This window comes from Neomonachus schauinslandi, chromosome X (assembly GCF_002201575.2).
Source record: "Neomonachus schauinslandi chromosome X, ASM220157v2, whole genome shotgun sequence".
Taxonomy (NCBI): Eukaryota; Metazoa; Chordata; class Mammalia; order Carnivora; family Phocidae; genus Neomonachus; species Neomonachus schauinslandi.
Window position 1 is genome coordinate 79,338,075 of NC_058419.1, and position 12,622 is coordinate 79,350,696.

Genomic DNA, 12,622 nt, shown 5'->3' on the forward strand with positions numbered 1-12,622 from the left:
CTATACTGCACACCTGAAACTAATATAACATTGTATATTAACTATACTGGAATTAAAATAAAATAAATAAAAAAAACCCAGCAGAGTTTGGTCATGGGAAAAAAAAAGACATGAACCTAGCTTTCAATCTTGTACTTTGCTATTAATTAGCTGTGTGACCTTGGGGGATTCTTAGTATCACTGTACTTCAGCTGCCTTATCTGCAAAATTAATGATAACATCTTAGGGCCTAAAAGCAAGGAAGCTGGACTAATCTCTTGAAAGAGATTACAGAATTAGAAGAATGATAAGGAGGAAGGATTTGTATGGAAAGAGCTCTAGAGCATTAAGTGATCCCTCTGCTAGCAACTATGGGAGTCATTTTCTTATAGAATATTTGGCTATTTCATTATTCTTTCAACAAATAACTCATTGAGCACCTGTTCCATGGTTGGTTCTATGCTCGAGCTGGTAAACACTGAGCTAACAATAACGTCTACTTATTTTGTGAGGAACTTTAATCATCAAAACAACCCTATGATTTAGTACCATCATTATCCCTATTGTACAGATGAAGTAACTGGCTCAGAGAGTTTAAATGATCTACCCAAAATAACATAGGTAACAGAGCTGTGCTACAAACCCCAATCTAACTCCAGAGCCTAGGCTCCTAACCACTGTGCACTACACACTGCTGCTGCAGCATGGAGATGCAAATGGCCATAGGGTAAGGAGCAATACCTGCATATAAGCACAGTGAACGAGCATTTGTGATGGAATATTCTGGAAGTACCTCAGCCATAAGAGGAAAAACTGTTTCCTACTCCTCCAACAGTTGGTAACTCAGCTGGAGAATATGTGTTTAGGGCTGATCTACAGTGCTTAGACTGCCTGGAGATTGAAATAATAAAGAATGAGGTGGTATGGTATGATGGGTAAGAGCTCAGCATTGGTATTATGCCACCTGAGATAAAAACCTAATTTCTTCAACCTGCAAAAGAGGGGGATAATCTATCCCATACTATAGATCCCTAGACACAGCTTGTGTTAGTGCTGATTAAATACGTCACAGAGAGAGGGCATTTTCACAATTACATAAAAGTCATAAATCTTTATTTAATCAACTGCCAATTCTGAAGCAATTTCTATCAAATGTATCTATTACAAATGATAGTTACTGTAATGCATTTTCCATGCTGATTATACTAGGTGCCATGATTACTGCCGCTGGCCTCACAAACAGGCAGATGGTACTCACCCACCACAGTCCCACAGGTTCAATACCAGGTTTCCCAGAAATCGAACATGAGAATGTTCTACATCAACTGGAAGACAAATACGACAACTCTAGTAACTGTAGCACGAATGAGGTGAAATTAAAAATAAGCAAAGAACTAACCCATGTAATTTAGAAGGACCAAAGTGGAGTGAAATGCTCAAAGCTACAACAAGAAGGTGATTTTCAGCTTAGTAATGTGGTTGGTTTAGTGACAAGGTGGGCACCTAAACTACTCTGAGCTACGGAACTGGCTCTCAATGTAAGTAATTTTACTTTTTAGTAGTTTAGTGCTTAGAGCAGAAACAATCTCCAATTATAATATTAATGTTAAAATTTCAACATGTAAGACAGAGACATATACCATTTAATAGCTCTTCACTGACCCACGAACACCCTCCACAAAAAAAAATTTTTTTTAAATGACAACAAACACCAAATACAAAACAAGCATAAAACATAATCCAACTTGTTCCCTCTATTGGTTTCCCTATTTCACTTAGTGACCCTATCACTGTCCCATTTCAGGAGAGGTGGTCATTGTTGACTCCTCTGTTCACATTCATTGCTATTTCTTTGTAATTTCTTGATTCCACTCCTTGTTTTACAACCTGCCACTAACAATAAGGAAGGCCCTTACCTTCTCAAGCCTACACAACTACAATAGCTCCATAATTACCTCCCACCAGGAAGCCTTACCCACTTTACTTCATCCTACAGGCTACTGTCAGATTCATCTTCTTAACACTACTTTGAACATGTCACTCCCCATGCAAAAAACTTTCAATAGTTCCTCCATGCCTACAGGGGGCATTCAAGGTCCTTCAAATTTGGCTTCCAATCTACCTTTGTATTTCCCAGTGAGTCATACTAATAAAGACTTTTGTTCCAGTCCAATTTGGTTTATTCATAATCCTCCCCAACCCCACTACCTCCCCAAACCCCAACATACCTTACATCAGGGGTCGCAAACTTGCTAATATGGGCCAGGCCAGTAAATGTACAAAAGCAAAGATGATCATGTATTGAGAGTAAACATGCACCCAAGAGGATGATAGAGTGGGTGGCAATTACTCAGCTCCAGCTCATTTGTCAGGCAGGAATGTGGGATCAAGATGATCATATCTTTACATTTTTCAGTATTAGTGGGAAACCAGATTTTTATGGAAACTTTTACATATTAATAACTAATTCCAATTTTTCTAAAACATTGTACAGGCCAAGCAAAACATATCTATAGGCCTTATCCAGCTTACAGACTGCCTGTTTGCGACCTCTGCCTTACACTTCCCTCCCCACTCTATACTTTGCCTACTCTGTTCATCTGCCTAGAAAGTCCTCCCCACATTTCTTTCAGTTATATTCATCTATTATGACCCAGCTTAAATTCACCTTCTCTAAAAGCCCTACCTGGCCACCCCCACTTACTATCATCACTCCCTCTGAATTCATTCAAACATTTATTAAGCATCTACTCTCTGCCAGGCACCAAAAATCACAAGGAGGAATAATGAAAGTTCTTATCCTGAAAATTTCTTAAAGTCTAGCAATTATATTTTTTACAATTTATGTGACAATCAATCACACAGTGGTGTTTCTTCTATGACTATCTTGAATCTATTGCTTATATTGACTGCTATCTAACTTTTGTGCAATTTTATCTTCTTATAACCTAGATCATAAGCAGCAAAGCATTAAAACATAGGCATTAAAAAAAAACATGGGCATTGGAGTCAAACAATTCTTAGTTCAAATACCAACTGTATCTCTCTGTGTGACCTTGCGCAAGTCACTTAACCTCTGAATATTAGTTTCCTTTTCTAATACAAAAGGTAGGAGGCATGCTATTACCTCACAGGATTGTTGTGAGGATTAAAGGAGTTATCATACATAAAGTGCCTGGCACGTAGTAGGTGCTCAAACTACTTCCCTTCTCCCCCTTACTTCCCCCTCCTTGGAAAAGGAATCATATCTTACATGTCTTTGTATTTCCAACAGAGTCTACGAGAGAGTAGGTGCTCAAACTGCTATTAATTTGAAGACTATGTAAACGGTCTAGTACTAAAAAAAAATGGAAAGAAGTGCTACTGAGAAAGGGAAAGACAATAATAAAAGAAGTGACAGGATTCAGTGACTGTTTAGATATGAAGCACATGGGATAGAAATCTGGTTTCTACTCCCATATCATAGAAATTGTTTTCATCCAGTGACCAATGGCCCCATTACTAATTCCAGTAGACTTTTTAGTCCTTGTCATACTTCCTGTAGCATGACACTGTTGACTACTCTCTTCTCAAAAAATTCTCTTCTCTTGGCCTCTGATATCATACCTATAACTTCTCTGGTATATCTTCCTATTCTTCTTTCTGTCCCTTAAATGTTGGAGCTCTTCAAGATTTCACCTTTGGCTACCTACTTTCCCCCAGGCAAGCTAATCTATTCAAATTATTTTATTTACCATTTGGATACTGATAACTTGTAAGTGTGTATCTCTAACACAGATGTCTCTCTCCCTTTCTGAAACATATACTGGACATCTTCACTTGAATAATGCATAAGTATCCCAAACTCAGTATATCCAAATATAACTCATCTCCCCATTTTTTCCTACAAAATCCGTTCTTTTCAGTCTTCTCCATCTCAGTGAATTTAACCAGTTGCCTAAGCCAAAACCTTAATTTCATCCTTGAGTCCACTCTTTCCTCCACTATTCCAACGAAACCTATCAACAAGTCCTATTGACTCTATCTCTTAAATATATCACAAATGCATTTGCTTCTCATTATATCCACTACCACTACCCTAACCCAAGTTAAGGGTTATCTCTTACCTGGTCTACTAAAAAAGTTTCCTAATCTGTCAACCTGTTTCTACCCTTGCCTCCCTCCAATCTATCCTCCATATTAGATTTAATGGTCTCTTCAAAATGCAGATTTTACTCCATTATTCTTTTAAAAGAAAAAAAAAGTCTCTGTGTATACATGATTGTATATACCCAGGAAAAAAAAAAGGTCTAAAGGACAATCTCAAACTACTAATGGTGGTTGTCCCCAGGAAGCAGGCGTGAGAATGAGAGAAGGAGTAGACTTTCTATACTTCTGCAATATCTGAATTTTTCACAAGTATTACTTTTGTAATTAAAATTGAAAATTAAAAATAATAAAATCTGATGTTACTTTTTTGTATAAAACTCTCTATGGGCTGCCCTCTACCCTCAGTTCAAACTACCTGACTTGGTTTATAAGGCACTTTATGATCGAAACCCCACACTCTGCCTTCCATTTTAGTCTTATGTCTCCTATATGGCCCTCTGGCTCTCCTGGTCTTCCTATCCTGCTGTCATAAGAGCAACTGAAAAGAACCAGAACAGAGCTTTAGGAAATCACATACATTTATGGGGCAGAAAGAAGAAAATATTTTTTAAAGCAGTAGGGATGGTTAAAGATAAGGGAAAAAAACCAGGGTAATAAAGCATTAAATAAAAGCCAAGGGAACAGAGAATTTTGAAAAGGTAGGAAATCTTGGAGCTGTCAACAGTGTTTTTGACTAAAATACTTTATAATCTTATTTTTATTGACAAGTTTACTATTCCAACAAACACATTTTAACAGCCCACAAATAAATTAATTATATCACCATTCTGTAACCTTACCATGAATTTTAAAACACAGTAGGCTCTAAGTTTAACAAAATAAAATTGGATTTTTTTCAGCAATGATACACTAGAAAAACACTAAAACATTAAAGGTGATATAATATTTTAGAAGTACTCTTTTGCTACTGTTAAAGAAAATCAGCAACTTCATAAAAAGGAACAGTAAGTAAAAATCAAGGCACTATATGTATTTTCAAGTAGTCTATAAGTTTAGCAGTAGAACCCAGACCTTTCTTTAGCAATGACAAATTAGGTAATGATACATTAAAGCATTAAATCCAACATAATATTTTTTTTTATTTTATTTTAAAGATTTTTATTTATTTATTTGAGAGGGAGAGACTGAGAGAGAGAGAGCACATGAGAGGGGGGAGGGTCGGGAGGGTCAGAGGGAGAAGCAGACTCCCTGCCGAGCAGGGAGCCTGATGCAGGACTCGATCCAGGGACTCCAGGATCATGACCTGAGCCGAAGGCAGTCGCTTAACCAACTGAGCCACCCAGGCGCCCCCAACATAATATTTTAAAGCATACTTCTACTATCTTTAAGGAAATACAGTAATTGCTAACAAAGTATATCAATAAAGGTCCCATTTGAGACAAAAGCCCTGTCCCATTCACAGTGCCTGGCACACAGGACGGTTCAGAAAAGCACTTACTGAATAAATGGGACTGCTTAAATGTATAGTGTACATATAATTTGCAACATTCTGTTCATAATTTTTAATGATGCTGCTAGATCACTTCAAAACTATTTCAAGTAGCTTGAATAGTTCTAAAATTTGGGTTGTATGACTATTCACTAGACTTAGGGTAGTAAATCAACTCTGCTGATCAGCTAAAAACAAAAATATTAATTGACTAGAAAATTGACCATTGCTTCAATAAAATGTACAGAACTTAAAACACACAAAGAAAGAAATCCTCCAGAAATGGTGGGTGTGGCACAATGGATAGAGCAGGAGCATAGATGACATTCCAGCTCTAATGCTTGCTAGTTGAGTAAGCTCAACTTCTAGGTCATCTATCAAAATGAAGTTAATATAAAAACTAAAGTAAATAAAAAAGCATATAATAAACAGAAGCTTCCTCTAATCTACTGAAACTATATGATTATTAGGTCCAGATCTTTAACTTGGGAGAATAGAAAAAAATTAAAATCTACCAAACCAAGACACAAAGAATTTGTCCTTTCTAGAAGGAAGTCTTTCAAGGCATGACAGGCCATAGGACCCTGTGGACTTAGATGAAAACTAGATGAGATGCTTATCAAATGTACAAAATGCACAAAGCTAGGAAGAATAGCTAACATATCAGATGAGATAATAAGCACCTAAAATGAAAACAGATCTAATCATTTTTCTACAGATAAGGAAACTACGCCCTGAGAAATGATGAGTTGTCCTGGACTTCACAGTTAACAAACAGTGGATACAAGAACATAGGTGCTAAAACAAACAAAACTGAATATTTTAATTGAGTAAGAATTTAGATTCAAAATATTAGCTGTACAAGAAGCAGGATGATATGTATTTTAACAACAATGTATGTGAGAAGGAATTGGTTTTTTTTAGTATGACTCAGTATAATGAAAGCCACTCCACAAAATAAGAGTAGGGGACTAGACTGTGCTAACAGCAGTGTGAGGCCCAAAATAAGAGATATAATAGTCCTACTCTGCCCTGATCAGATCACATCTATATTCAAGTCTCAGCACTTTAAGAAAAACATAAGACACATGCAAACAAGTCCTTAAAAATGTTTCAAAATGATGTCACATAAGGAATAGATGGAGGAACTTGACATGTTTAACTTAAGGAAGATAAGTTTTGGGAAGCAAAGGTGGCTAGGATAGATTGAGACATTAATCATACTCAAATATTTGTAGAGACTCAAAGGAACAGAAAAGGGGACCAGCTAACAGAAATAAAGAGAAACAGATTCAGGGTTCTAAGAAATAGTTTTCTAACCATTAAAGCTGCCCCAATTATGAGAGTATATATACTCCAAGCACTTTATAAAGAAAACTGAGGTTTCCTTCTTTATATCCTAGGGTCTGGAACATAAGTTGTTTTAAAAATGTTTGTTTTTTCTTGGAACCAGAGTGAGATACCTTACGAACCAGTGGGTGACTTGTCCCTAAAAGTGTTCAAGATGCTAAAAACTCAGATCAGGAATCTTTGAAAGCCAGGTAGGGAGCTGCCTTCATCACTGAGAGGCCAAGGACCATGGCAGAATCCAGAAATGCCTGGATGCTGCAAAACAAAATGGCATTACACTCTAGAGACAGAAGAGGTCTCCCAGAAGCACAGATCCACTGAACTGGCAGCCAAGGCAGCTCAGCTAGCCCTTATTAAGAAGCCAGATTTAACATTCAAATTATAAAGGGCAATGAAACATTTCTCAAGTCAGAGCTGGAACTCCAGTGAGAACATCTATGTATATCCAGGAAGAGAAGAAGCAGAGTACACATCAGGTTAACCTTCCCCTCTCAGCACCCCCACTCAGAATTTACCTTTTAATGAAGACTAGGACTAATTATAGCTTTAAAAAAAATCTTACGAGATTTTATTGTTATGCTTGTTAATACCTATCAATTAATTTCCCTTTATATAATAAATTAAAAACAACCTCCCACAAAAAAACAAATAAGCAAACAAAAGGGTCCCTATGTTTATTTAATAAAGAGCAGGATAAAAAAACAAGTTGGACAAGGGTATCCCATTTGGTAAGCAACCTAGAAAGAACCTCTCCAAGACAGCAAGCAGTAATAATGAGAATTAGGTCACACCCCTTTGAGAAGGAATGAAAAAACAGGGAAAACATGCTCCAAAAGAAATCTCTCAACCTCTGCAACCCTAAGTTACTGCAACCAAGTGTGTTATGCAGATTATTAATAGTTAATATCACCTGATTTCACAATAAGATAAAACATCTTACTTGTTGCACCAAGGCGACGTGTGTCTCTGGCAATATAATTTGCAAAGATAATAGACCTCATGCTGGTCTTACCAGACCCACTTTTACCCATCAACAGCACCTAAGGACAAAGTCAGAAAAAACAACAAAGTTAGAAATCTAGAGCAAATCAAGTCAAAAAGGATCTATTTCTCTCTTGTACTTGATGTTTTACTGAAGTGACAGTACCAACAACCTATTGCAGACACTTATAACTTAGTTCCCTGACCAATGGTAAATGCAGAGATACCTAAAATTCCAGGAGCTAGGTACTTACCTGTCATGCATCACACATCCTCTTAGCAATAAAATCACGTGAATTTATTATGCTACCATTATACACTATCATTCATTCAGAACTATGTTAGAGAAATAACAACTTGAGGAAATCGAACCCTCATCTCTCATAATCTAATGCTTTATGCATTGAACTACCTGGCAGGGGATTTCATTATAACTGAAAGTTCTTTCCCCTGCTCAAGGTCAACCTTTCCACCTCTGCCCTTGATCTCATTCCTTCTACCTACTCTATGATTTTATTCATTAATTACTCAATCTTTTTTTTTTTTTAAGTGTCCCATAGCCTACAGGCTCAAGTCCTTAAACTACATTTAAGACCTTCCTTGACCTGGCTTATCTATTCCTCTGCCCTTACCTCCTGGCCTAGAACTTTTGGAGTCCAGCCATAAGGAACTGAACTAAACCTCTTACAGTCCCTCTGACTGCTCCCAGAATTCCAGGGAGCCCAGTTATATGTCTTTGTTTCATGCTGTACTCTCTGCCAGTAACTTTCCATTCCTTTTTCTTTCGTCATCTAAGCTCTGCTCATCCCTCTAGACTTGGTTCAGTAACCATCTCCCCAAGAAGCTTCCCTGATCCCAATGCCCTAGGCTGGCTTAGGTGTGTCTCACCTCTTTCCTCCCATGGCACTCCTATAGCACTGCAAAGACCATAATGCACTGCAGTTATCTATTTTTTTGTTTGTTCTTGTTTTTTTTGTCTGCTTCTCACAAGACTGTGAGGTTTTTTTTTTATTTTTTTAATTTTTTTTAAAGATTTTATTTATTTATTTGAGAGAGAGAGAATGAGAGAGAGCACATGAGAGCGGGGAGGGTCAGAGGGAGAAGCAGACTCCCTGCAGAGCAGGGAGCCCGATGCGGGACTCGATCCAGGGACTCCAGGATCATGACCTGAGCCGAAGGCAGTCGCTTAACCAACTGAGCCACCCAGGCGCCCCAAGACTGTGAGTTCTTAAATGGCAGGGAGAATCCCCTTTGTATCTCCAGTGCCTAACATATAACAGATGCTTAAAATATGTTCATCAAAAGAATGAACAAGCTATCTAAACAAAGATATGAGACAAGTGAGTTTATAATGATGAGAACTGTCCAATGGAAAAGGTGACCTCATGAAGGTCATCTTCATGTCAATGTCAGCACCTTCAAAGTCATGACATTGACCTTCATGTCAATGTCAGCACCTAACAAAGACAGAAAAACACCTATCAAAGATACTGTTGATTCTTGCACTAGGAGGGAATTGGGTAAGGTGACTTTTCAGAGTTTTTTCAAACTTTAACATTTATGGACTATAGTTCCAATTACCTTGCTTTTCAAATGAAGGGGTTACAGGTTGTATCTTCAATCCCAAGAAATTTTTTAAAAATTTCTAATTACAAATACAGTGAATATTAATGAAAGTATATAGCACTCAGGCTCAATTTAATCTAGCTATTTAGCTACATAACTTTATCTCACTAAAAAAATGTTACTGACAAGTCAGTCTAAAGAGTTCTAAATTTTTTTTTGTTTTATTCTTAATCATGTAGAAATTTCTGATATTTTTAGCCATCCTTGTTGATAGCAACTTTAGACAGGCTCATCAAGAACATTCCTTTAGGAAATTGAGTTATATAACTGAATTGTTAGATGAAGTTAAGGGTAAATATGGTTTATTTCTTGTGTTTTTTAAGAAATCTTCAACTGCTTATGAAAGACTAACCAAGGATAACTGTGTTAGGTGCTAACCTAAGTGCTCCACATGCATTTACTCATTTAAACTTCATAACGACCCTATGAGATAAGTAATATATTATCACCATTTTACAAATGAAGAAACTAAAAGCCCCAAAGGTTCAGAAATTTACTCCAGAATTGTGCCCTTATTGATTCAGCCTAAACACCAAGGTGGGGCACAGTACCATAAGAGCACAAGGGAAAGGATGCTCAATTCCACCTGGAAAACTCATATAAAGACCTTATATAGGTAACATTTAAGTTGGGTTCCACATAAATGTGCAGGAAGAGGCCTGTGTAGTGTTTGTGTATGGCTTGCACAAAATGCAAATTAATTTGTAAATTTGGAGAAAAACAGATTCTGTATGGCTATAATAGGGTGGTACAGGTATGGCAGATCAGTTTAGTCAGGAATAGATTTTTAAAGGGCATTCTATATGATGAAATCATTTGGATTTTATTCTATGGGTTTTGGGAAGTTATGAAAAGGTCTTAAGTATAAGAATGACCCAATTAGATTTAAATATTAGAAAAATCAAACCTGATTAGCAAAGAGGAGGACGAGTCAAAGAGCACACAGAAGATTCCTGCAATGGTCCAGGAAGATGGTATATATACACCACAAATATATTTCCTGAATCATAATTTCTTACCTTTACTTTCATGTATTTGATGTACCTAATATATCTTACCTTTTTCTTCATGGCTGTATTTGGTAGCACCCACCTGCAGATATAAACCAAAAGACAGTTTCCAGGATCCATTGCCTTAGAAATTGGAATTTAAAAAATACAAATAAATGTGGAGGTGCAAAAGAACATGTTTAGCACAACAGCTGAGTACAGCTGTGTGTAGGAACTCAGTGAAAGAGGCCTTTGTTTTCTTAAATTGTAAAACTGGGTTCAAGCTCCCTAATTACAGTACTCAGGAGATGGGTCCTAAGAAGACTGACTTAGTAATATAAATGAGCAATAAAATTCAAGATGCAATTTTTTATCATCTTAAAAAATGCACCAAAGCAACACATACAAGTGCTTTAATCAAACAATATTGTCTCATTTAAACGTCCTCTATTATTTTTTAAGTTAGGCTATTTCAAAATCTGGAAGTATGTTTAGCCAGCTGTCCTTCCAAGTCAGATTTCTCTCATTACAGGTTCAAAGTATATACAATACAAATCTCAAATTCAGGTACAAAAAGGCACTGAAAGCACTTTTTAAGCCACTGATCTCTGCCCCAGAAATACCAACCTTCTCCCTAGTCTTCCTATCCTCAACACGATGTTAAATCTCTTTTACTGATAATTCAAAGCAACTCAGAACTACCTTCTCAATTAGAACACCCCCTCACCAAACCTCAGGACTGGTATCAGGCCCATCCCAAGGGCTGTTTCTACCCAGTTAACAACCAACCAGTCCTCTTGCCAGTTTATCCTGTCAGCAAAAGCTTGATACCAATCAACCTTACTGGCAAATTAAAGCTATTTATCATAGGTGGGGTGTTCTAATTCACAATATTTTCTCAGAACCCCACCACCACCTTCCAGGTTTGACATAATAAACTTCACCCACCCAAGCGATCCTTCCGGTTCCCCTATGGGAGGATCCATTCTTGGCCCCAGATTCTCTTTCTCCATCTTTCTCTCAGAGTCAGATTCTTCCATCGTGCAACAAGTCCTTTCCAGTCCTTTCTAAACCGCAGTACTCTTTTCCTTTTTTTTTTTTTTTCTTTTTCCTTGTTCACACCCTCAGTCGCCTATTTTTATTGCCTGTGGCCGCTAGGCCTGCTCTATTCTTGCCTCCGCCTTTGTCCACTGGGGGGCTGTTTTCCCCACGGTTACCTTAACCACCTCAAACTTGGCTTCAAGGCACAGCCGAGTTGGTCAGCTCAAAGGCTAAATGATGTGGTGGTGCAAAGGAAGAGACTGAGAATGAGTGGGAAGGGGGGTGGCGGGGGTTCGTGTCGAGTTTGGGCCTCAGGCCCCAAAGTCTCGAAACGCAAAGGTGACTTCACCCGCAAAGAGGTGGGGACGGCGGAGGTGGCAGAAAGAGCAGACCCGTGCGGTAGGCACTAAGTAGCAAAAGCTTCCGCCGGCTTATTGTTACCGAGCCTGGTCGCACGAGAGCGTCCGCCGTTAGCAGCAGTTACGATAAAACCGCCCGCCCTTCAGGAGCCCAGGTACCTCACCGCAGGCACAGACTGCAGGCCAGGATCACGTGGGCACCTGCCGTAAACCCGGAGCCCGTCACGTGACTGCTGCTACCCGAGGGGCGGGTGGACGAGGAAGAATACCATAGAGACTGCGCCGAGAAAGACAGAGTGCCGCCCGCCGCCGTCACGTGGCCCCGGCTCTCCCTCTTCCTTGAGCCCGGTAAGGAGCTATCAGTTTGTAGATGCTTCTCTTGTGGGCTCCCCTGGCCTGACCTGTCCAGCACACAGAATTAAAGGAGACGTTTTCAATTTCAGTGCTTCAATGCTAACCCCTCTGTGTGTGTGTGTTGTTGTTGTTGTTGTTGTTGTTGTTTTAAACTGCTGTTTCACCCTTAACATTTTTTGGTGAGGAAGGCCAAGCATTGTTTTTGTCTTCCTGTTTTTTATTACTAGTCCCTGTAGCCGGGCTTGTAATGAAATGATTTAATACATCCAAAGCGATTACAGCTATGTCTTCCACATAGTAAGCACACAATGAAAGTTATTGTTGCTGGAACCAGGGATTCATTGGGAATTTTAGGACACATACTC

General features: G+C 38.4%; 1 protein-coding gene across 2 annotated transcripts in view; it reads right to left on the reverse strand.

Moving 5' to 3' along the window:
- RRAGB (Ras related GTP binding B) overlaps positions 1 to 12,090 on the reverse strand; it is a 41,901-nt gene extending 29,811 nt beyond the window's left edge. The window contains exons 1-5 of one of the 2 annotated variants that reach the window (XM_021701341.1): positions 11,452 to 11,543; positions 10,573 to 10,606; positions 7,848 to 7,947; positions 3,233 to 3,316; positions 1,238 to 1,304 (exon numbers count right to left, since the gene is read on the reverse strand). In XM_021701341.1, the coding sequence (XP_021557016.1) occupies positions 1,238 to 1,304; positions 3,233 to 3,316; positions 7,848 to 7,947; positions 10,573 to 10,606; positions 11,452 to 11,543 (377 nt within the window). Of the gene's footprint in view, positions 1 to 1,237; positions 1,305 to 3,232; positions 3,317 to 7,847; positions 7,948 to 10,572; positions 10,607 to 11,451 lie in introns of both variants that reach the window. The other variant, XM_021701209.1, reaches the window with a different exon arrangement.
- Between the last annotated feature and the right edge of the window lie 532 nt (positions 12,091 to 12,622).